This window comes from Antennarius striatus, chromosome 6 (genome assembly GCF_040054535.1).
Source record: "Antennarius striatus isolate MH-2024 chromosome 6, ASM4005453v1, whole genome shotgun sequence".
Lineage (NCBI taxonomy): Eukaryota > Metazoa > Chordata > Actinopteri > Lophiiformes > Antennariidae > Antennarius > Antennarius striatus.
Genome location: NC_090781.1, coordinates 25842393 through 25868204, shown reverse-complemented (window position 1 = coordinate 25868204; position 25812 = coordinate 25842393). Strand labels below are relative to the sequence as shown.

The window sequence follows — 25812 nt, the reverse complement described above, 5'->3', positions numbered from 1 at the left end:
TGAGGTCAGTTCATCTGTATGGGTCAAACGGGTAAACAGGACAGGAACCTCAGGTGATCCTCAGTTCACCTGCTTTCCACACAGAAGCAGGAACCTCAGGTAAAGTCAGGTGTGCAAAGATCCTGGCTGTAGTCCAGGTGCATTCAAGTTCTTTACCGAAAAGTGGGACATTTCATGTTCAGCAGAGAGGAACCAGCCTTTATTCTCCTACTGAACACACTGGAGTTGACGGAGTTCACCTGTGGGTGGTCTCAGGTACAGATCAGACAGAGTCCTCACCGCAGCCCACCTCTTTGTTCGTTCTAGGACTGCTTTTTCAAATTACTGGTATTACTGTTTGTGTCTGACTGTATTGTTGACTCGTAAAACAAGTTGAGGGGGACAAAGCTCATTGGCTGTCGCGTGTAGCCGCTGTCACAGATAACGCTTTCCACAAAGCAAAGGAATTCTCTCCAGATGGCGTGGAACCACGATTGTTTGGCAAGACCGGACAGAGTTTGAGGCGGTAGCCAAAGACAAGCTACGTGTCTGAAAATCAAAAATGGCGCAAGCTAGCTTGCTAAAAAATTGCAAACAGTCCATTTGCTTTTGGCATTGATCTGAAGTGTACTTCCACAAGGTTTGGTGCCATCATTGATATAATCAGGAGAATCAGTCATTGACTGTCGTTAAAGCCAGTGAAGTAATAATAGCCAATAAATTAATAACAGCTGATAACGTGATAAATTTGCTGATTTTTTAAAAAGTAATCGGCCAAAAACGTAATAGAAGTCATGAATCGATAACGTAAAAACTTTTGGCTAACGTGATAGTTTATTACAAACCGTAGCCGTAACTCTAACCCATAATTATTACATTATTAGCCCCAAGTTCCTAACCCTAACCCCTAAATATTATATTATTAGGCAAAAGACTCTAATCCTAAGATAGTTATTATGTTGTTAGTCAAAAGTTATTATGATATTGGTTCAGGACTTTTATTCCATTATTAGACTATTACATTCCAAATACGGTCAAATTTATTACTTTACCAGTTGTTTTTTACGTTGTTGGTTGTTATTACCTTCACCAATCCTTTTCAGAATTGGTATCTGCAGTAGCAGCCTGTCACCACTAGAGGGAAGTACACTGAATAAACTCTGATTGGATCAGGCATGTCGACCCCTAAACCAACAGTCGCTCATCCTGGTAGCTTCCAGTCCTCTTGTGCCGTAGAAACCACATGGCTTTGATGGTCACATGCTCACCTTTTGACCTTTGACCCCGTCGCAGTGGCATAGAGACTTCCCACTGCAGTGACAGACCTGTAAAGACAGACAGGAGAGAATCTGAGTTTAACTCATCATCAATTCACCTGATTTCATTCATCGGGTGAATTGACGATGGATCCACATGGTCTCTAGAATCTTGACTGGATCTCGATGTACGACTCATGTCTGGTCATCACCATGGTAACATGACCCTGGTGGTCCACGTTAGTGATGGACTGTGGTCAGTTTGTGGTTGAATTAACAATGCTGAGGGGGATTCCGTGCGTTTCTATTGGTCGGAGCGGCTCTCGGGCTCGCTGGTGGATCCTGGTTGAACCTGGTGTCGGGTTTACACCCAGGACTCCGTGCATGTTTCATCACGACGTCTTTATCACATACTTCTGTGGGCCGTAACCCAAACACCTCCTTGTATCCTGCAGGTGTAACAGTCGTCTTCCTGTGTGATAACCAGCCAGCAGAGAGACAGACGGTCAGACAGACAGGTTGATGAAGGTCTGATGGGGTCTTATCTTCATTCCTGTCTCACAGCCCACAGGACCCTCGGTGCCTCGGCACGTCCTGCAGCAGGGCATCCTGGGTAACGCTCTATATTTCCTGCGCTTTAAGGGTAGAAGTGTGAAACGCTGCTGAGGACTGGCTCCGTATCTGACAGATCGGTTCTGTTTGACCCGCATGAGCCACCGGCCAGAACCCAACCACACCTGAACACACCAGGAGCAGTCATCCAATGAGAAGCGAGGGACCTTGTCCCTGATGGGGATCAGTAAAGGTCTAGAACCCAGACCTTTATTGATCCCCATCAATAAAAGTCTGGGTTCTAGACCTTTACTGATGGGGATCAGCAGAACTGGTCCCAGGAGACACCAGGTCTGAAGTCTATATATAGAACCATCGTTCAGTGATGGGGTCAGAGAGACGAGCAGTGTGTGTGTGTGTGTGTGTGTGTGTGTGTGTGTGTGTGTGTGTGTCTGTGTGTGTGTGTGTGTGTGTGTGTGTGTGTGTGTGTGTGTGTGTGTGTGTGTGTGTGTGTGTGTGTGTGTGTGTGTGTGTAGTCACTTTGACAGTCTGTTGATTTAGTTCATGTGTTTTCTGTTTCAGCCTTTTGTCCTGATCTGGTGTTGTTACTGCCTCTCACACACACACACACACACACACACACACACACACACACACACACACACACACACACACACACACACACACACACACACACACACACACACACACACACACACACACACACACACACACACACACACACACACACACTGGTGTTAGTGATAGGAAGACTCTCAGCACCACAGCGATCTGTTGGGTCACATGACCAGCGCCTAACGATGGTGTCGGATTTCCTTTCCTCTTGGTGGGAAAAAGACCAGATTGGATGAGGTCCAGTCTAGACCTCATCCAGTCTAGACCTCATCCAGTCTAGACCTCATCCAGTCTAGACCTCATCCAGTCCGGACCTCATCCAGTCTAGACCTCATCCAGTCCGGACCTCATCCAGTCTAGACCTCATCCAGTCTGGACCTCATCCAGCCTAGACCTCATCCAGTCTGGACCTCTTCCAGCCTAGACCTCATCCAGTCTGGACCTCATCCAGCCTAGACCTCATCCAGTCTGGACCTCTTCCAGCCTAGACCTCATCCAGTCTGGACCTCATCCAGCCTAGACCTCATCCAGTCCGGACCTCATCCAGTCTGGACCTCATCCAGGCTGGACCTCATCCAGTCTGGACCTCATCCAGTCTGGACCTCATCCAGTCTGGACCTCATCACAGCCTAGACCTCATCCAGTCTGGACCTCTTCCAGCCTAGACCTCATCCAGTCCGGACCTCATCCAGTCTGGACCTCATCCAGTCTGGACCTCATCCAGTCTGGACCTCATCCAGTCTGGACCTCATCACAGCCTAGACCTCATCCAGTCTGGACCTCTTCCAGCCTAGACCTCATCCAGTCTAGACCTCATCCAGTCTGGACCTCATCCAGTCTGGACCTCATCCAGGCTGGACCTCATCCAGTCTGGACCTCATCCAGTCTGGACCTCATCCAGTCTGGACCTCATCCAGTCTGGACCTCATCCAGTCTGGACCTCTTCCAGCCTAGACCTCATCCAGTCTGGACCTCTTCCAGCCTAGACCTCATCCAGTCTGGACCTCTTCCAGTCTGGACCTCATCCAGTCTGGACCTCATCCAGTCTGGACCTCATCCAGCCTAGACCTCATCCAGCCTAGACCTCATCCAGTCCGGACCTCATCCAGTCCGGACCTCATCCAGTCTGGACCTCATCCAGTCTGGACCTCATCCAGTCTGGACCTCATCCAGTCTGGACCTCTTCCAGCCTAGACCTCATCCAGTCCGGACCTCATCCAGTCTGGACCTCATCCAGTACGCCGACTCCAAACATACCATAGTAATAATTCAGACATCTGTCTGCTGGAAACAATGTAACACACACACAGACACACACACACACACACACACACAGACACACACACACACACACACACACACACACACAGACACACACACACACACAGACACACACAGACACACACACACACACACACACACACACACACACACAGACACACACACACACACACACACACACAGACACACACACAGACACACACACACACACACACACACACACACACACAGACACACACACACACACACACACACACACACACACAGACACACACACACACACACAGACACACACAGACACACACACACACACACACACACACACACACACACACACACACACAGACACAGACACACACACACACACACACACACACACACACACAGACACAGACACAGACACACAGACACACAGACACACACACACACCTGTCTGCCTTCCCGTTACCATGGTAACACTACAGCTGTATCAGTGTTCACGTCACACGCAGGTTGGTGACGTCACGTTGTGTAGATATTTTAAACACTTTCTACTTTTCACAAACTTTTGTTTTTCTTCCAAACTTTCTGATTCATTCTAACTCTGATCAATAACTATCGATCCGGACCCGTCTGTCGTTCGGGGTGCGTTCACTCACCCTGTCGGCGCGTCCCGGAGCGGAGCAGCAGAGCATCAGGACCAGCAGCGGGACGAGCCGCTTTGGACCCCCAGGGGCCTCCATGCGGGTTCACACTGGGTCCAGGCGGACGGGGACCGGTCGCCGGTTCGGGTTCCGGTCCGGTTCAGGTCGGGTGGGGACAGTCGGAGGGGGTGCGTGCGGATGTCGGGCGCGGCAAGTTGATGCTGGATGGAAAGAGAGCAGAGGGGGGGTGGGGGGTCGGGGGGTGGGGGTCCCGGGGACAGGAATCAAGTCAGCACAACAAGAGTCAGTTGGATACTTCCGGTTTGTGTGGCTTTAAAAAATAAAAGAGCTTCTGTTCCAGAAGGTGTGAACGTCCAGAGTGTTTATTAAAAAAACAATTAAAAATGTTTCCGGGATTAATTCCTTGAGAAATTTGAAAAAAAACCCTCAAATGTATTTCACAAAATTAAAGAACGTAAAATTATAACATGGATAAGAACATTAAATAAAAAAGAGCTGAACTTCAGTTTAACGATGTCCATTCTGGCCCATTTGATCCATCAAACAACCAACAACCAACCACCAACAACCAACCACCAACAACCAACCACCAACAACCAACCACCAACATGCAACCTTCAACCGTCATCAACCAACCACCAAAAATTTGGGGGCCAATGAACCCCAGAAACATTTCATCATCAGCGTCACCTCCGTCAGTCTTTTCCGCATCCGCTTTTATTTTGAAGGCCAGTCCCCGAGCACCGGAAGCGCCGGTGTGCTCACCTGCGGCCGTTTGCCGCGTCTTGACGCTCACTGAGTTGCGGTCGCGCCGCGCAGCGCCGCAGACTCACCGCAGCGGCGAAAGTCGGGAGATTTCCGTCGGAGTGTCTGACAGGAGAACCGCGTGAGGCGGCAGCCCGAGCGCGAGGCCAGGTAAGTGAACCCGACTCACCTGACGGTTTGATTTTCGTGACGTCAGACCTGATCAGCGGGTAATTAACGCTTAACCCTGACGTCATCAGTCCGATTGCCGCTGAAGAGCTGATGAACCGGCCCCGCTCCCGTACCGCGGTTCCTGAACGGTCTCCTTTAGTACGGATAAAAGTGATTAGATGTCAAGTTAAGATCAATAAAGGGACTAAAATATTGATCTTTTATATATTAGTAAAAGTTTTAAAGTATTCAGATTCTATTGATCAGATAGAAGTGTTTGGATTATTTATTCCCTGGAATAATCCCGCTGAAATACGAGAAACTTTAACGGACATCTGAGGAGCTAAATGCTACGTATGCTAATGTTAATAGTTATGTTAGATTATCGGTGATTGGTTTCATCAGAAGTCCAATATTTCCCCGTATAATGAAGTACAGAAAGTAACTGAGTACTAATTGGCAGTAATCAAGTCGGTTCAGGTTGTGATTGGTCCGTCAGGTTTTCGTCTGGCCAATGGGGACACGCCTTAAACAGGATTAAATAGAAACTCGTTTCAGAACCGTCTGACGTTCTGGGTTCACGACCTCACGATGACATCAGCTCCGCCCATTTCTCCACGTCCAATCTGATCACTGATCACTTCAACTGCTGATTGATCTGCATTGATAGCCGACATCTGACTGAAGTTCTTTTAGTCGCATCGGCGCCTCCTTCTGGACCGGAGGGCCGTCACAGACCTGGAATCAGTTCCTGAACTAATCGAGACGCCGATGGATCGATCTCACCCGGACACACCTGATCTGACGCCGTTTTGTCTCAGTTTGTCTCTGCAGGGCCGTCACCTGACCAAGTCAGTGCTTTTTTCATTGGTTGAGACCCAGCTGGAGGCGGAGTCAGACGGCAGGGTCGCGCAGTTGGAGGGACTTCCTCTGAGGGGAGGAGAAAATGCTGCTGTCTTCCTGCTCCGCCCCCTGCAGCGACGCCTGGCTCTGGTAAATACACGCAGGAAAGACTTCCTGCGTCTTTGGGCTCCGACTCCTAAACAAACAAACAAACAAACAAACAAACAGAACTTTGGTTTGATGGCCAGAAATGTCGGCCTTTGCTGTCTGTTTACGCGACGGCTTTGAACTGTTCTGGGATCTGAAGAGTAGGACAAAGATGAGACCTGAACCTCATCAGAACCAGCCTAGCCTAGCCCAGCCTATCCCATAACCTCGGAGGGTTGTTGGGGCACCACAGAACCAGATTATCTGATGACCCAAACACGTGGCTCTAAGTAACTTCTACGTGTCGCTCCATGTCGACCACCCATGAACTTTGCGTGTCAATGTGTCGTGCAAACAGCCTCACCTGCGTCTCCCCCCCCAGGTGCCTCCTGGTGGTCCTAGCCGCTCCTCCAGCAGCTCTCGGGGTGAGTACGTCTGTTTTAAAGCTTCCCATTGGCTTCTGTGTTTCCTGATACAGTTCAGGCGTGATGGTCGACCTCCTTCAGGAGTTTCTAGATGTCTGACATCAAAGCCTCTCCGTCCATTCAGAGACAGAGAACATCAAGTTCTTGGGGAGGGTGGGTCAAAATGGGGGCACCGGGTCATTTGTTTCACGTTCTGTCTTTGAGTCCCGTGTCCTGAAACAAGTCGGACTTGAGGTCCTTCTGCTCTGGAGTCCCACCTCCAACGAGGACTAGTCCTTTTCATCTGTCTTGTTTCCAGAGCAAAACTCAAACTCAAATTTTCTTTTCAAATTTGAAATTTGAACTTTTTCCTCTGTTACGCCGTGATGAACCAGAATTGCCTTTGAGTTTCTACAAACTCTCACTCTTCACTGAGGTGCACCTGTGGCAGGTAGCCTATTTCATGCCAAGTGGCTAAAATGCCCGTGTTCGCCTTGAGCTTGTGTGGGTGTGGTTTGCTGTTGGAGTAGGAGTGGCTCTAGAGAGGTCATGATTGGAGAGTCTATGAAAATTACAACCGTATCATCACCAAACGGCGCCTGTAAACATTACTGCAAGCTAGCTAGCAACAAGCGACATCATCAAGACCACCCAAGACCAGATTGGATTAGAGTCCAGAGTTTGGGAAGTGCTTCGGTTGAAAGCCGAAGAGCTGAAGGGATGATGGATGATGGTCCAGGATGACCCTTTGGAGGTGAAGTCATCGGGTTCAGTCTGTGACCGGGGTCGTCATGTCCCTGGTGGGGGGATGTTGGGGTAGGGATAGAGGATTCAGGGATGATAGTGGGAGGTGGGACTGGCCTGACCTGATGGAGGATGGAGGTCAGACGTGGTACCAATGGAGGGACGATGGTTCAGACTTTCAGGACCGAGTCTTGACAGCAGATTAGGCGATAGCCACATTCCTGCCACTGATAGCCACGCCTGACTGCTAACTAGGTTTACACAACGCCGCTGGAATTTGGCTGCTACACAAACACTGCTGCATGCTGGGAAACCCACTGTCTGGGGCCCACTGGGAAAAAAAAACACGCTCGGTACATCAACAGGGACACTCAGTGGGGGACGGATGGAGGGGGACACTTTGCATCAGATCCAGTTTCACACCCAGATGTACCCGAGCACCTGGTCCTCAGGGAACACCCGGCTCCAACGGTTGGTTTGTTGGTTTGTTCCCGCCGCCAACCAGGTCGTGTTTGCCCGTCTGGTGGTTGGTTGGTTGGTTGGTTGGTTGGTTGGTTGGTTAGCAGGATTAAATGACCACCAGACAGGCTTCCCCTGACACCTGGTGGAGGGGTGGCTGATGGGAAAGAATCCCTTTTTTTAGTTCAGCTCTTGAACCAGATTTTTTTTTAAGTTGCCAGCCTGGACTTCTTTGGACATTTTTGGACATTTTCCACAATAAAACTGCTTCATGAGTAATAATTCATATTTCAGACAAAACTTTTTGAGGGGTGGGGGATGTGTCAGTCAATCAGATGTGTTGGATTGTTTGGTGGTACAAGGTATACAGAACCAGTGGGGTGAGGGGGGGAGAGATCCAGAACATTGGTTGAACCCTCAAAGCAGGATTTTCTCGATTTCTTAAAGATATTAAAAAGTACTGGTGAATGCACACACACATGTATACATATATGTACATATACATATATACACATATATGCATATATATACACACTATACATTACAAATGCATAGTGTATATGTAATGTATATAGTGTATGTATATAATGTATATTGTATATATACAGTGATGCCTCATTACTCGTGGTTAATGCGTTCCAGGACCACTCGAAAATAATGAAATTCTGCAATATAGCAACAAACCATTTAATTATTTACGGTAATTTAAATGTTTTCAAACCGTCCCCATACTGATATTAAACCACCTTCTATCTGTATTACCTTTAAAACACTCTGATATATATATATACATATGTATATATACATATGTAATACATATAATACTGTACATATATACATATAACTTTCCAATCTTTAATGTAAATTATTCGTGATACAGAGCTGCAGCTTTTCATTTCCTGCTCAGATGCTTTAGCTTCACCAGGAGACGGAGGACATGAATGAAAAGCTGACATCAGATGTTTGTCAGTGTAATGAATGCGTGTTTCTTGACATGTCCCGGCGTGTACTTCCCCATGCGTGTTTTGGCCTTTGAGTCGGTCTGAAGGTCTGATTGGTATCTGCTGCCACCCGTCCTCATTGGGCAGCGTCGTCACTGCCGTTATCGGAGCCTATAGAGACACCTGTCTGCGTCGCGCTCAGAGATGCTTGTCTGCCCCCGCCTCATGTTGACTGTCTGACTGTCTGAACAGTGAACGCACCATAAAAACACCAGACAACACAAAACCCACCCCGATGCTCATCTGAGTACATCTGGGTGGGTAAGACCAGACCGGTCCGGTACACAGTCAGGATCAGCTGGAGAAAGTGTTCTTATCTTACCTGCCAACGAGCATCATAAATACCAGCAGGGGGCAGCGATACGACACGCAAGCAGATAATCCGCCTCCACCACAGAAGAAGAAACAGTTACCCATAAATCTAAGACATTTTATACATTATTGGTATTGACCCCAGGATTCAGACGCACGCTAAACTTCGACTTACGTCGTCCTCAATCCTAGGTCAGTTTAAAAAATAGTACACAGAAAAATAATCAACGTTACGTCATTTTATTCAAATTTACTTCAAATCATAATCATTAGTAAACCAATAAAAGCACATAATATCATGTTACTGAATAAAACATATTATCATATTGTTAGCCCATAGCAACCCCCGTGACCCACAATGAGGAAAAAGCAGCTGAAGACGAGACATAGACGTTTTTTCTGGACTAAATTAAAAAATAAGATTTAATTATTTGTCAGCTTAAAATAGATTCATATTAACCAAATATTATTAAAATACATTCATTAATAAAGTTCAGAAGAGAACTGGAAATGTAAATATAAATAAATTGTATAATAGATCAATAAGTTTTAAAAAATTATGAATAAATATACAGTTTAGTCTGGAGACAAGTTCATTCAACTAACGTCTCCTGGAACTAGTTAACGATGTAAGAAGAGGTTTACCTGCATTACAATATACAGAAACTTGACTTTGAGAATTTTTTTTTTAAAAATTAAAAAAAAAGTAAAAATAAGTTCAAAATGTACTAAAATAAACTTACGTTATTTTTCGACTTACATCGCGTCTCCTGGAACAGGTTAACGATATAAGAAGAAGAGCGGCCATGTTGGTCAGTGAATTCTGTAATGAGATCAAACTGATGTCATGATGATGTCATGATGATGTCATGATGATGCCATAATGTCGTGCGTCAAATAAAAACTTCCTCTGTTGGGACAATAAAGATGTCAGGTCTGTAAATCGTCAGGCTGTTGTTGCTATGACGATGTGATTAACGTATGATGTCATAATCTTGTTTTGGTTGCCAGGGTGACCAGACGTTGCCGTGCGCCGGTCGCGACTGTTCCACCTGTCAGTGTTTCCCAGCCAAAGGATCAAAGGTGAGAGTTTGCGTGCTTTCACACAACAGCCAATCAGAGCCCGGGTTAGTCATGACATCATCACAGCCACACACACCTTCTCCTGTTGACCTGCGTTCAGACTGGATGTGTATTTTTTCCTGCTGCTGACGAGTTTACGTAAAAATCAACGCAAAACAGGAAGTCATGTCCCAACTGGAGCGTCACTTCCTGTGATGCTCGTCAACAAAGACGTGAAACGGAGGGAAAGCTTTCCAATAGTGAACAACAGTGGAGGAGAGCATGAAAGGTGTGACAGATCGTGACTGGATGACAACTGTCAAAGCTTTATAAATATTTTAGAAATATTCAGAATTTTAAGCAAAAAAGTGGAAGAAAATGTCCAAAAATGATTTGTTTTCATGGTAAAAACTGAAAATTCCATTGGATTAAAAAGACCTGAAACCTTCCAAATGTAATCCAGCTTTCCCCCATTGTTTCTGTAATCAGACGTTAAAGAGAACGTCTGGAACCTGATTGGACGCCAACAGTGGGTCTGTCACCGGGTCAGATGCTCGATTCCGGTTCCGGTTGAGTATTTAGTTCTGTCACCATAGCAACAGCATCATGTTTTAAAGTGACACCCAGGTGTGTGTGCGTGTGTGTGTGTGTGTGTGTGTGTGTTTGTACAGCTGGGGACAGCAGACAGGCAGAGAGGATTGTGGGAAGGTTTCTGTCTCAGTGATTTCACAGTCGACTCGTTTTAGAGAAAGAAGGATGAAGGGCGGACTAACAGAGATCACAGCTGTCACATCTCATCACACACACACACACACACACACACACACACACACACACACACACACACACACACACACACACACACACACACACACACACACACACACACGTGAGAAACGTCCGGTAGCTTCAGACTTCAGTGGGTCCTGCTGTGTGTCGTTGTTGTTACGTGACCAATGTGTGTAAATACGTGTGTGTGTGTGTGTGTGTGTGTGTGTGTGTGTGTGTGTGTGTTTTAGGCTGCTCTGTGTGCTGGTTGAATATTTTTTTTCTGCGGTGTAAACACACTCTCTGTGTGCTGAGGTGTCACAGCGCCCCCTGTGGTCAGATGAAAGCATTACACGTCAAAGCCTCTACGAGCTGTCAGCGCCCCCCACAGGCCGCCCAGTTCATTGCACCATCAGGTTCTAATTGTGTCATTCTGCAGGGTCCTCCTGGTCCACTGGGGCTTCAAGGCCCACAAGGTCCCCCTGGGTTTCCAGGCCCTCAAGGACCTCCAGGTGAGAAGGGCCACAGAGGAGACGAAGGCCCTCAAGGAGCAGCGGGACAGAAAGGAGACTCGGTGAATAAAGACGGGGGTTCTGTCTGTTCTAGGAAGAACCTGTTAGGTCCAATCACACGAGGTGTTCAAACCGCCTGGGAAATCCCAGAACCTTCACTTCCATTTCTACTTCTTCACAGGGAAGTGTTGGCGTACCTGGATTTCCAGGACTGGAAGGAGTCCCGGTAAGAAGCCCCGCCTTCTGGCCCCCTGAGGGGTTCTGAACGACGCAGATCTGTTCAGAACCAAATGTTGTTGTGTATTCAGGGACACCCGGGTCCGGCTGGAGGTCCTGGTTTTCCCGGGATGGATGGATGTAACGGAACCAGAGGAGAAAGAGGGGATCCTGGTCTCCCTGGAGAACATGGACCCGATGGAGAACCGGTCCGACATCAGTAAAACTGGTTAAACAATCCAGACCATTCTGGATGATGTTGTCACCATAGTAACTGAGCTTTCTTCTACAGGGTTTTCAAGGACTCAAGGGATTTCCTGGAGACCCGTCAGTCTTCTTTATCCAGTACCCTGGAATACCTGTAAGCCCTAGTTTAGGACAGGCAGTGGCAGGACACCTAAAGAGCCCATGACATGAACCCTATTCTGGTGAACTGTGCTTTTATTTTGACATCTGTGTGTCTGACAGGGGGACGCCGGCCTCGGCGGACTTCCTGGACTGCAGGTGAGGACGGCATGTGTATCTTACTAACATTGGTAATTGCTAATAATGAAATGACTGGTTGTGGGTCGAGGTGAGTTGGGGGGTCTGAGTTCATGTGGATCTCATGCCCATGTCCGTCTCCAGGGTGATCAAGGTCTGCCTGGCCTGATGGGAGATCCGGGCCCTGCAGGACCGGACGGGACCAACGTGAGTCATACAAGTGTTAGTTTGAGGACTAGATACCCGACGGTGGGACATGTCCTCATGTCTGATTGTCTCTGCAGGGTCTTCCTGGTCTGACAGGGTCCAGAGGTCCACCTGTAAGTACCCTGTGCAGGAATTATGGGTTCAAAGTGGACCAAGGTTGTGCTTGTTGGTACCGGTCCAGGTTTACCGACAGCTGGTTTGTTTTTCAGGGAGAAAAAGGTCGATCGCTGCCCGGACAGAAAGGAGACGAGGTACGGCTGTGACCCAAGGGGTTTTAGTTAGGCCATGCCCACACAGTGACATCACTGTTCCGTGACCTGAGAGGACTGAACTACTCTGAAGAGCAGTAGTGCGTCATAAAGTAGTTCCTCAGTTCTGTGTGTTCTACAGGGGGATCAGGGTCTCCAGGGGCCCCCCGGGCCCTTTGAGTACGTGGACCCTCCAGAGGACCTCTATATCAAAGGAGAAAAGGTGGGTTCCACTGTGGTTCTAACGTAGTTTTACTCTGGTTCTCCTGTAGTTCTCCTGTGGTCCTGTGTGCTAACAGATTTCTGATGATTTCTTGCCTTTCAGGGTGACAGAGGTGTTAAAGGGTCCTGTGGACTTCAGGGGCAGCCGGTAAGCTGTCAGACCAAACCTCTAGAACATCTAGTGAATACCCTGTCGGTACTCCAGGGTTCTAGAAGTAGTTCTGGCCATCGAATGAGAGTTTTCTTGACCACATACTGATAACTGAAGGTTCAGTTCTTGAACATCTGTTCTCAGGGTCTGGATGCTCTCCCAGGGCCTAAAGGAGAGAAGGGAATTTTGGGGTTCCCCGGACCCCGGGTGAGTACCCCCATTTTCACATTATTGATCTGTGTCATTGTACCAGCTGAATTCCATTCAATTTGTTGAAAGGTTACCTTTATGTTCAAGAGAACTTGACTCTGGTTGCCTTCTTTGGTTTTCCATTGGGGAAAAAGTACCTGGTACTACTTCCTGTTACTACTTCCTCAGTTCCACCTCCACTGAGCTGAACAGGTGGTCAGAGGTCACTTCAAAAATTCTAGTCGATACCTGACCTCACATTGAGGACTAAACCAGTTTCATGCAGCATCCTACCCTGAGGACCAATGATCATCAGTCTCCATGGAAACATCCATGATGCATTCATGTGTTTCAGGGATTTTTTGGTGCCACCGGGCCGGTTGGAGAGAAAGGCTTCAAGGTGAGTGAAAATACAAATGAATTTTCAGTAAAGCGTAATTGTGAATATAAACAGTGTGTGTGTGTGTGTGTGTGTGTGTGTGTGTGTGTGTGTATGTTTTCAGGGGATTCAAGGAAGCACAGGTCTTCCAGGTCTGATTGGACGAGAAGGGCCTAAGGTAAGCACAGCGCTGACCAATCACAAGCCAGCAGGAAGCGCTGTACCAGGGAATGACTCACCTGTAACTGCTGTTGATTAAATAACCAAGGAGAGATGAGCTTCTGTGTATTCAGTCTATCACGGGCCTGTTTGTTCCCAGGGCATGATGGGAAATCCAGGTCCTAAAGGTGTCCCTCAGGATGTCGACGTCACACACATAGGTACACATCAACACACACTGGTATACAAGACACTATTTGGTGTGACGTCAATGTTAGTAGGACTACAGATGTACGAGTTAATAAAAATAACAAACAGGAAGTGCTTTTAGTTACCTGTGTTCACAGATGTTGGTTGGTTGGTATTGGAATAACCAGAGGATGTTGGTCTGTTGGTCGGTCGGTTGGTCGGTTGGTTGGTTGGCTGGTTGGTTGGTGCTTGAATAAACAGAAGATGTTAGTTGGTTGGTTGGTTGATTGGTTGGTGTTGGAATAACATGAGGTACTCGGTATTTCTCAATCAAGGCACAACAAATTCTTTATGCGAGAATGTGCTTCTTTTTTTGCTCACTATCATCTATCTTCCAGGTGACATTGGAGAGCCTGGGGCACCTGGACTGAGGGGCCCTCCGGGAGACATGGGGCCAATGGGAATGCATGGCACCCCAGGAGACCGTGGCAGATCTATCCCTGGTGAGTGTCTGCAAACATGAGTAGGGCACCAGTCACGGTCATCTGATGAATGAAAGTAGAAATGGAATAGAGAACACCGGTGCTACCACTCTCAGGTGAATAAAGTTATTTTCCTTTAGGACCAGCAGGTGTTGTGGGAGCGAGAGGAATTCCAGGATCTAAAGGGGACAGAGGAGAGCCAGGTCAGGTATTTGTAGATGGACCAACACCAGGAGAACCTGGAAAACGAGGACAACCTGGACCAAAAGGGCGTAAAGGACAGCCGGGCATCCCAGGTAACAAAAAACACACTTTGTACCAGTTGGTGTTGCACCTGTGCCTTCATCTGGGGATGTTTTCACTAAAATTTACTCAAATGTGTAAAACCAACACATCATTCCCATCGTTTTAATGTCTTTCTACCTCAGGTAGTTATTGTCTTCCTGGAGCCCCAGGAAGGCCTGGACAGCCAGGTGTACAAGGGCCACCAGGTGCCCGGGGCTTCCCAGGGTTTAAAGGTCAGTGTTTGGACATCCTAACTGACAGTCATACTAATATCACATTCAATCCCTAGTTTGTAACCAGCAGAGCGGTTGAAGTTCTACAGTTGAGTGTTGAGGAACTGAGGTGTCCTCATGTCTCCATGAGGAACCTCATAATCATTGACCCAAACCTGTGTGTTTCAGGGAGACCCGGCGACTGTTCGTGTGGCCCCCTACTTGTACTGAGGGGTGTTCCCGGCCCTGCAGGTGACCAGGGATCTCCGGGGTTACAAGGGTTTACTGGTCCTCCAGGAATGAGAGGCCAGAAAGGTTTACCTGGAGACAGAGGAGAGCAGGGACCACAGGTGAGTCAAATAACAAGTTCATGTCATTACCAGGACGAAAGAATCAAGAGTTCAACGTTTGTTTAATTGAAATTTGATGAATCCTTTTTTCCAGGGTCGGGGTGGATTTCCTGGTGTCAAAGGGTTCAAAGGTCAGAAAGGAGATTTCACTGTGGTGGATATTAAAGGTGAGGTTGTGTGATAAAAGCCATGATGTCATGTCAGGGTACCAGTGGTTCTAACGGGCCCTTTTTTTTTAGGTGAGAAGGGAAACACGGGTCTGCAAGGCCCTTCTGGCAGACAAGGATTCTCAGGGCGAAGAGGACTTGAGGGGCCCCCAGGGGTGCCTGGTGAACCCGGCCCCCAGGTTCGTCAGCCTTTCTGCTACGCTGTCACAGCCAAAACTAAAGTAAAACCAGAACGATTTGTGAAAGTATTAGAAGGGTGCTGGTAGAACTTCACGCTCTTAGCCTTAGCTCAATGAAGTCACCTTTCTATTGTTCAGGGGGAAAGTTTCCCCAGCTATCCTGGAGATAGAGGCTTCACAGGACTCTCAGGCCAAAAGGGTTCAGCGGGACCTTCAGGTCCCCCTGGGCCAGGTATGGCTGGAGCAGTAGGACAGCGTGGGACCCCTGGGGACCCAGGATTTCCAGGACTCCCTGGATCCTCTGGCTTGAAAGGAGTTAGAGGTAGAGATCAGTATGAAATCAGGTTTAATTTAAGTCCACATTTTATGTTTTCTTCATGAACTAGATTATATTCTGTCCCCAACTCGTCCTTAAGTGTGTAATAACTCCTTTTGTTGCAGGTGACACACTGCCTTGCGTACCCAAAAATCCTGGTGCCCCTGGGCATAAGGGAGACCCTGGAACTACAGGTAAACCTCTGACAGTGACCTGTCTACCTGTCTGTTGTTGAGCCTTTGTGACAGACTTTGTGCCCAAATGTTGCCTTACCTACCTGTCTTTCCAGGTTTTACAGGACTCCCAGGTCCTCCAGGTTTTCGTGGTATTACTGGACCTGATGGAGCCAAGGGAGACAAAGGAAACTCTGGACTTCCTGGATTACCTGGACGACAAGGTATCAAACAAAACTTATTAGTATTACAGCTAACATTATCTTGCATTAACTCTATGTGTTTCTTTCTTCTCTTGCAGGACCTCCGGGCGTTGTTGGAAATACTGGAGACGAAGGACCTGAAGGTTTCAGTTATGGTGGAGACCCAGGTATGCCTCATCTGTCTGTTGAATGTGACTCCATCCCTGATCTTTTCCTTTACGAATCAAAGATGGAGGCAAGAGAAACTCAATGCATTATGGGACGTCTCCCAGCAGCCTAAGTCTAAAGCCTGTTTCTATACGTTCACTAGGCTCTCCAGGGCTTCAGGGTTCTTCTGGACTGAGAGGCCCAGCTGGAGACTCTGATGTTGGACCTTCAGGACCTATTGGTTTCCCAGGGCGAATGGGCTCTCTGGGACCTAAAGGTGTTCCCGGTCCACCCGGCATCAATGGACTACCAGGTTAGGGTTAAAATCATAAACAACGTAAGCTGCCGCAACTTCCCAGTCTTCCTCTGATTCTCCATCCTCTGTTCCGTAACTGGATCAGTTGTCATGACACTAAATTCCATGATTAGAAGCCTGTTTTCTACTGACAAGCGCCGCCCTCCACGTTGAAAAACGTGATTGATCTATAGACGTCAATGGCATCCAGTAAGTTATCAACATAAGCCAACATTTACCTGGATACATAATTCTTTCCTGTGTTTAGGAGCTCTGGGTCTGACTGGGCGCCCTGGAGCTAAAGGCCAGAGAGGACTAGATGGTGCTGTTGGTGTAACTGGACCCAGCGGGCTCACATCTGAGTTTTGTGAAACAGGAAAACCTGGTTCCAGAGGCACATTTGGCCCTCAAGGGCCTATTGGACCCCCAGGTAATGTCTGGTTTCAAATTGCACTCACTTGACTTCATGCTACAGGTAATGGGATGATGCTATTTCATCACTTCTATTCAGGTTTTTTGGGGGAGAAAGGTGATGTTGGGGAGGAAGGCGTTCCAGGTTTTGGTCCTCGAGGCTCCACTGGTAAACCAGGTTCTCCAGGTTTTCCAGGTTACCCAGGACCTCAGGGCCCAATTGGCCCCAATGGGGACCAAGGCCTCCCAGGATTCGAGGGTGAAAAAGGTGAGCTTCACCTGCTAAGACGTTTAAGTCTAAAAGTTCCCTGATGACAGACATTCACAGCAGTGGAGATGATGTGTTTCAGGTCTAATGGGGCCTCATGGTCAGGTTGGTGCACTGGGGGCCCTTGGCCAAACTGGGGCCCCTGGAACCTGTGGTAAGAAGGGAGAGAGGGGGTCCGTTGGAGAAGATGGAACTAGGGGATGTGAAGGTCCAAAAGGAGAGAAAGGTAATCTAGAACTGTCGTTACTCTGATAGACCAGAATTATAACAGTTTTGCATGATCTGGGGTGATATTTCAGTTTTGGGTTTTTTTGCAGGACATAAAGGGGCTCCTGGGCCCCCAGGAGAGACCAAGTATATTCCCATTAAAGGAGCAAGAGGCAAACCAGGATTCACTGGCGTCAATGGATTTCCTGGACCACGAGGTCAGCAACTGAATATTGGTCTAAAAGTTTTGGACTCCTTGTAGACGTTTGAAATCAAAACCTGTAATAAGTCTGAAGCTAGACTATCCATGAATCCATGTAGGTCTCTGTGACACCGTTGTTCAATATTAAACAACACTGTCTGCCTCTGCAGGAAGTACAGGTATGCGTGGAGCTCCGGGTAATCCAGGGTATCCAGGTATCAGTGGACCTCCTGGTATCGCAGGTCTACCAGGACCCCCTGGGCCCAGCGGCAAACCAGGAATTCCAGGAGCACCTGGACATCCAGGACCTTCAGGATTCATTGGTTTCCCCGGAGAAACTGGAGATCCAGTAAGATAAAGTTGATGTGTAGACTCCAGGAGAATTGGGGTGATTGTTTTTTTATTCCACCTCCAACACAATTCCTGGTGAACACTTGCCAAACAAAGTACATCATGAAGAGTTGATAATAATTTTAGAGATTTTGTCTTTTAAATGTTCTGTGTAGGAAATTTATCACGTTCAAAAACCTGAATCTGTTCTTGTCTGTTTTCTGGCAGGGTGACCTGGGTTTTCCGGGGCGACCTGGGGAGCCTGGACACCAAGGATGCACCGGGACCAAAGGTAGTCAATCACTCCTAAACCAACCCCCATCTGTGATTTATCAGATTTATTTTACTCATATCAGTGGTTTTTACTTCTGATTCCTTAAGGTTGTGTTTGCGTTTCAGGCGATGAAGGAGAGACTGTCGTGTTTCCTGGTCCACCTGGAGATAAAGGGCCTCCTGGAGAGTTTGGATCCTCAGGTGGTTGTCTTGTTCTTTTTTAGATCTATGAAATAAATTGACTATGACCCGCTTCAGTGGTGAAGCAGATTGTTGTACAAACCAGCAGGATGACTTTCTGATTGCGTCTGATTATTTCCTTTCAGGACCTACTGGACTCCGAGGGGATCCTGGAGCACCCGGGTTTATTGGGAGTCCAGGACAGAATGGATTCAAAGGAGATCCAGGTCATCCAGGCGACCTGGGTCAACCAGGTACAGAAGCTTCAGAACCAAAAGAGAGTCTGTTCAGTCAGGTAGAGAGGAGGGTAAGACCATGAGGAGGAGGAAGTAGTCTTTCCAGAAGTCAAGATTAAAAGTACTTCAATATCGTAGAGATTTCGGATTTCACAAGGTGGTACAACCTCTGCACCTTCTCCATGTTTACATTTTGTCCTGATAAAAATGTAAAATTATGTTAGCACTTACTGTATATACCTATATATGATGTATCTAATTTACATGAAGCTCAACTTGGATAAAATTTATTGCTATGCAAGGTTGGGTTGAATGTTGTTGCTTAAAATCTTGTCAAGATTCAGTTTTTTGGTTGACTGAATTTGGTTGGTCCCAAGAGGGTTTGGGAGCTTTGTAAACTACTTCCCTGAACGTAACCCTGTCTGTCCTGACTGCTATTTGTAGGTGTGATTGGTCCCTCTGGTCCCAGAGGCCGTACGGGACTTCCAGGTCTTCCTGGTGAAGCAGGGGCTAATGGTCCTCCAGGACCACAAGGCTGTCCGGGACTACAAGGTCAGGAATCCCACATGTAGATTATAATCTGGAAATTAAATCGATATGTCCGATATTTACCCCACCTTGCTGTGTCAGGTCCTCCTGGACCACTGGGACTTCATGGACTGGATGGACTGAAAGGAGTGAAAGGGGACATGGGGACCAGAGGTATGAGTCTTTCACACACTTGATAGCACCACTCCTGGCATCATAGATAAATATAAACATGGACTACAGATGGCAAGGGGAAAATAGGTGGAAGATAGCTCTCGATTCTCATCCTGACCCTTTTCTCCATCGGCGACTGGATGAACAATCTTAGGTTTTTGATGTGGTTGACCTTTTAAAATTCGGTATTGGTTCACAAACTAGCATAAGTTCATTGGCCATTCTCTGAGTTCTGTATCCCTTTTCCTGTTTCCTGAGATCTCACAAATGGAAAACGTTTCCAAACCCATTTCTAAGTTTTGTTTTGAGTGAAATTCTTGTTACAATGATTTCATCTTTAGTAGATCCATCCTGCATAGCTGTTCTAGGATGGAAGTCTTTCAAAGCACAATACCAAATACAAAAAAACCCACCATGACAACATCTGTTTGTCTGCTTAGGTCTGGGTGTGCAGGGGCCTTCGGGTAGTAAAGGTATTCCAGGAGATAAAGGTCCTCCAGGCCCGCCAGGACCTTATGGCCTATCCCAGCCTGGCCCACAAGGACCAAAAGGTCACCCAGGGCCCAAAGGTCTGTAGCAGTGTGATCCACATCGTGATTTACTAGTTTGATTTCCTCTCAGTAATGTGTCTTTATGCAAAATTGTAGGCCGTATAGGTGATTTTGGACCTCCAGGTAAACCTGGACCAGACTGTGAATCTCCAATCCCAGGGCCTCAAGGAGATCCTGGTTGTGTTGGACCAGATGGAGAGCCTGGTCAGGTTTTAAGCATTCAAGGTTAACAAACTAACGGAAAAATCTTGCTGGATGACCTTTCACATTTATTGTGTGTTTCAGGGGGTCCTGGTGACATAGGTAATCCTGGCCAGAACCCTCCAATACCTGGAGATGATGGTGACAATGGGAACACAGGGTGCCAGGGACAACAGGGCCCCATGGGATCTGCCGGGCCCAATGGACCACCAGGAATCCCTGGAATTCCAGGACAGAAAGGTCAGTCTGGTCTGTCCATGTGTCTTGAATGACATCTTTGTATGAAGATACCTTATTTAGATTTACTGAGGTGTCCGTGTCTGTTGATGGTGAGCATCAGGACACCTCAACATGAACACCTAAGTTTGTATCTGTGATCAGGTATGCAGGGCTCGACAGGTCTGATGGGATTACCTGGTAACCATGGTCCAAGAGGCTCTACTGGTCCCAGTGGACCTCAAGGACCAAAGGGATATGCTGGACCATGTGGTCCAAAGGGAGAGAAGGGACGCGTCTCACCTTGCCCCAGTTATCTTCCTGCCCCAGATGGCCCCAGAGGAGACCCTGGCCCACCTGGTCTGGATGGAATTGTTGGACTCCTGGGAGAAATCGGTTATGCAGGACCCAAAGGTAAGGCAATGCGATAAGAATAGGTTTATCTCAAGGGTCAGCGAGAAGCAAAGGTGAGAAAGTGAAATATGGCCAGCTGGTGATTTTAACCAAATCTTTTTCACAATAGTCGAAACAAATGGACCTTATTAGTTTGGTTTGCTCTTAATCCTTGATAACTGACCCTAAAATAACAAGTCAATAAAGTCGGCTGATTACAAAGAATGTGGAAGACGAGGTCCAAAGAAATACATGTAGATGTCAATGACTGATGCTCCATTATGTGTTTCAGGCAAGAAGGGGGATGCTGGAGATGACGGAGCAATAGGGTCTGAGGGGCCCCCAGGTCCAGAGGGTGACCGTGGAGTACCAGGCCGTCAGGGAGAGAGAGGAGCAGTGGGAGCCAAAGGTGAGTCCAGTTGACTCTGTGATTGTCTATTTACCAAATTTACCTTCAACAATGAGGTTATGTTTTCATCTGCACCTGTTATTTGATTTGTATGTTTGTCCAATGGTCGATCAAAAAGTAGGGGACAAATCTCCAGGGAGGAATTCTTTCTTTTTTGGTTCTTTGTCTTTAAAATTATTTTGAGGTGTTGTGATTATTTTACCCAATTTGATTAAAACTCAACTGGTTTGAACAAAACCCTTATGGGTTAGGCTAGGTCACGAAAGTCATTGTTCACCACAGTCTGTTAGTCTGTTCTGTGACTTTGGATTGCCTGGTCTTGGCTGGTCTGCTTCCTAGTTTTACGGATGGAATCATTTCTGTTTGGATGGATTTGATCGTATGTTGTACCTTCTTGTTGCCTTTTTGTCTCCAGGTGAACCTGGTCCAGTTGGTGACCGTGGTGCCCCTGGACCGGGCAGACAGTTAAGCTCTGGCTTCCTGTTGGTGATGCACAGCCAATCCAAGCTGGTTCCTTCCTGTCCATTGAACATGAGGGTTCTGTGGGTCGGATACAGTCTGCTGTACCTGGAAGGTCAGGAGAAGGCCCACACTCAGGATCTGGGTATGTTCCTGCACAAACATATGCACTAAAACATCCAAACTGTTGGGTTAACTTTATAGGAAACTTTCTATTACCTTGGTCAGCTTGGATGGCCGACCCACAATTGTGGACAAGAGCCTGAGAAACTTCAACTTCTATTGAAGTTGAAGTTGAGTCTCACTCATAACTTTGCCAATTTAATACACCAATTTTCATCCTGCATTGTTAAAAAAAAAGGTTTTTGTCATTCTAAGATCATCAATACTGTATATTATGATTAATATCTGTGCTGATACAACTTCCAGGTCAGGCTGGGTCCTGTATGCCGGTCTTTTCCACCATGCCTTTCTCATCCTGCAACATGGGAACTTGCTCTTACGCCAGCCGTAATGATAAGTCCTATTGGTTGTCGACGACGGCGGCGATACCCAGCGTACCGGTGGGCGGATTTGCCATCGCAGACCACATCAGCCGCTGTGTGGTTTGTGAAGCCCCTTCCTCACCTGTTGCTTTGCACAGCCAGACCGCCAAGCAGCCAGACTGCCCCCCCAGCTGGAGAAGCCTGTGGACTGGGTACTCCTTCCTCATGGTGGGTACTGCAGCTATAGAGGTAATATCACGTTAGAACCTTTAATATGTCAAAACCTCTCTGATGATGTGGTTACCTGTTTGGTCGCAGCATACAGGTGCAGGCGACGAGGGCGGCGGTCAATCTCTGACGTCATCAGGTAGCTGTCTGACGGACTTCAGGGCGCAGCCCTTCGTTGAGTGTCAGGGGCCTCGAGGAACCTGCCACTACTTTGCCAACATCTATAGTTTCTGGCTAACCAGAATGGAGATGAGCACCTCCACCTCGAACAGCTCATCCACCACGCTGACTGAGGGCTGGCAGCAGAGGGAGAACATTGGGAAGTGCAACGTCTGCATGAGGGAGTGAGGAAAAGCACTTCCTCCTCCTCCTCCTACACAAGGGAGTATGGAGACACTGCAACTCCTCATCCGGTAGAGTCTGAGAGGATGGACAGGACAACACTCGTTTTTCTGTGTGAGGGGACACGGCCATGTTCAAGATAACGCTGCCAGTCAGTCAGCGGACGAACAGTTGATGCGAGGTTGTCTGATGTCATTTCAAGTATTAATTTGAAGATATATTTCACAACATAAAGCAGTTTGGTTGATAAAAGCCACAAGTAAGAGTTCAAACAGTTAGAAATTCAATGAAGCTCAATGTAAGAAGTGATGGTGGGCAGTCTAGACCAATTGTGAGCAGTCTACACCGATGGTGGGCAGTCTAGACCGATAGTGGGCAGTCTAGACCGATGGTGGGCAGTGTAGACTGACGGTGGGCAGTGTAGACCGATAGTGGGCAGTCTAGACCGATAGTGGGCAGTCTAGACCGATGGTGGGCAGTCTAGACTGTTGATTTCTCATATATGATGGGTGTTATGTCACAGAAGGGACGAGGTCACCATTACAGTCAGTTCTTCCTTCTCTTCATCATGTTAACATGAAAACAGTCCAATCTGTGCTGCTGCTAGCAATGCTAATCTGAAAGCTAACAAACATGCACTTCCTGTTCAGGGAGGTGCAAAAGGACGCCCAGCCAATCAGCTCTATTTTAACCTGGAGCTGATGGAGGAAAGCAGACAGCACCTGTAGTGGTCACATGTTTAACGTCTTCCAATCAGATTCTAGATCTCCATCAGCGGCTTCTAAAGATGCTGATGGAACTGGACCAGGACCACCTACAGGTTCTGGACCAAGACCACCTACAGGTTCTGAACCAGTTACCACCTACAAGTTCTGGACAAAGACCACCTACAGGTTCTAGGCAAGTAACACCTACAGATTTTGGACCAAGACGACCTACAGGTTCTGGACAAAGACCAGAACTTTTAGATTCTTTGTCCAGAGCCTACAGGTTCTGCATAAAGACCACCTGCAGGTTCTAGGCAATGACCACCTACAGATTTTGGACCAAGGCCACCTACAGATTCTGGGCAAGGACCACTTATTGGTTGTGGTCAAGACACGATCTACAGGTTCTGGAACAGACCCCCACCAAGACTACCTACAGGCTCTGGTCCAGGTACCACCTACAGATTCAGGATCAGACACCACTTACAAGTTCTGGACCAAGACCACCTCCAGATTCTGGACCAAGACTACCTAGAGGCTCTGATCCAAGTACCATCTACAGGTTCTGGACCAGGACCACCTACAGGTTTTGGGCAAGGACCACTTACTGGTTCAGGACCAAAAACCACCTACAAGTTCTAGACCAGACACCAGCTACAGGTTCTGGACCAGGCCAACCTACAGGTTCTGGATCAGACAACAGGTACTGGTGCTGGACAAGACACCACCTACAGGTTCTGGACCACCCTGTCTGGTTCTGTTGCTGCGTTGGGGACTTTCTTTCTGTCTGCTCAGTGAGTCGGTGTCTTCAGGTCCGGATCCTGTTCCACGCACCTCCAATCAGCTTGCTCCTCTGTTTTGATTGGTCTGTTCCACTTGCTTTCCTTGGTCTATTTAATTCTCTAAAGAACCCAACAATTTTAGCACCCCCAGTTCCAAAACACACATACTAAATTAAAACATTTAGAACTTTCATTGATCAGTTTTTCCAAATGTAGGAATTCACATTTTTTGTTCAAGGGTTAAAAGTTCAGTCACAGTCAACACAAAAAATTAGACTTGACTTTCTTCCCGGCGGCGTTCTCCGAAACAACTGAAGACGAGAGGATTTGATCCAAAAATTAATAATAATCAAAGAACCCTAATATGAGTCCCTCCAGGTTCAGGACTGACCCAGTTCTCCAGAAGCCCCAAACGTTCATGGTCGTATCTCCACGGTAGCCTCGAAGCTAAAAGCGCTAGAAATCATCCTGTCTCCTGAGTCGTGGCAACAAGGACCAGAACCAGGACCAAGACCGACCCAGAAACTATTGTTTTCTACTTTGTTTAAAAGTTTAATCAGTCGATAATTTTTCTGTTTACTTGAAAAATATTCAATTAAAAACTTTGTAATTGCTGTTTAGAAGAAAGTCTTCATATTTACAAAGTTAACAATGAAATTTTAAAGTGGTTTTGAGATTTTTTCTCCTCCGGTTGCCCCGGATGTGGTCCCAGTTCTGGTCCTGGTCCTGGATTATCTCTCAATGATTTGTAAATATGTTTGAACTTGACTGTTTTATATTTCTACTGTAAATGTCAGAGTATTTATTTAGCTTGAAATCAATGTTGGTGCTATTTGTTTTGTTTGTTAATTTTTGTTTTATTTTGGGAGATTGTGAAGCCCCGCCCCCCTTTCCTCTCTCTTTCAAGGTAAAGGTCACCAGATTATAGTCGGATTATGATCGTACTTTTGACCAAACATGTCGGGACTGAAACATTTAAATGAACTACAGCTCCCATGATGCTTTGAGGAGTCCTGAGCACTCAATTTATGTGTGGTTCTGTATCTGATCCTCCTCAATGTAATTTATAAAATATCAGGTGTAAAAAATGTGGGCGGGGCTTCTTTACCACCTGAGTAGGGCTGGGGTGTCGCTGTGCCATCAGTGTTTAAATCTGTCTTTGATATTTTAATCTTTGTAGGAGGAAAATATTCACTAACACCTGGAACATTTTACTGGGCAACTCTTCAATAAATTGCAACAAAGCTTCACTTTGAGTTTTTATTTGAAGCAAAATATTGTTTAAATCTGATTTATATCAATGTATCAATAGTATCAATATCCACTGAGAAGTGAACAGCATCAACGAACACCCGGTGTTTGTTGATCCAGGACCTGGTGCTGCTCGGCTGGACCTGGTCCTGGAAGTGACGGTTCTGCTGCTGCTGTGGATTTTAATGTTGACACTACGGACAGATTAATTA

At 47.0% G+C, this 25812-nt stretch overlaps 2 protein-coding genes across 2 annotated transcripts in view; one reads left to right on the top strand and one right to left on the bottom strand.

The window, feature by feature from the left end:
* The window catches only part of col4a3 (collagen, type IV, alpha 3), a 20792-nt gene extending 15617 nt beyond the window's left edge, over positions 1-5175 (bottom strand). Inside the window, exons 1-3 of the mRNA XM_068316867.1 lie at positions 5039-5175; positions 4343-4548; positions 1248-1304 (exon numbers count right to left, since the gene is read on the bottom strand). Coding sequence (XP_068172968.1) covers positions 1248-1304; positions 4343-4426 — 141 coding nt within the window. The 5' untranslated portion in view covers positions 4427-4548; positions 5039-5175. The remainder of the gene's footprint in view (positions 1-1247; positions 1305-4342; positions 4549-5038) is intronic.
* col4a4 (collagen, type IV, alpha 4) lies at positions 5138-25812 on the top strand. The gene is made up of 47 exons (XM_068316866.1): positions 5138-5263; positions 6085-6256; positions 6636-6678; positions 10185-10256; positions 11443-11577; positions 11697-11741; positions 11824-11940; positions 12024-12092; positions 12200-12235; positions 12359-12421; positions 12499-12534; positions 12631-12672; positions 12812-12892; positions 12995-13039; positions 13187-13249; positions 13587-13631; positions 13735-13788; positions 13930-13990; positions 14357-14461; positions 14581-14736; positions 14869-14958; positions 15127-15287; positions 15382-15459; positions 15532-15633; positions 15772-15955; positions 16075-16143; positions 16239-16346; positions 16424-16492; positions 16636-16785; positions 17036-17197; positions 17279-17446; positions 17529-17672; positions 17764-17871; positions 18026-18204; positions 18414-18477; positions 18585-18659; positions 18785-18892; positions 19319-19426; positions 19505-19576; positions 20017-20145; positions 20224-20331; positions 20413-20568; positions 20710-20958; positions 21230-21346; positions 21762-21950; positions 22235-22518; positions 22609-25812. Exons 2-47 carry the CDS (start codon positions 6210-6212, stop codon positions 22864-22866), a joined length of 5004 nt encoding a protein of 1667 aa, XP_068172967.1. The 5' UTR covers positions 5138-5263; positions 6085-6209; the 3' UTR covers positions 22867-25812.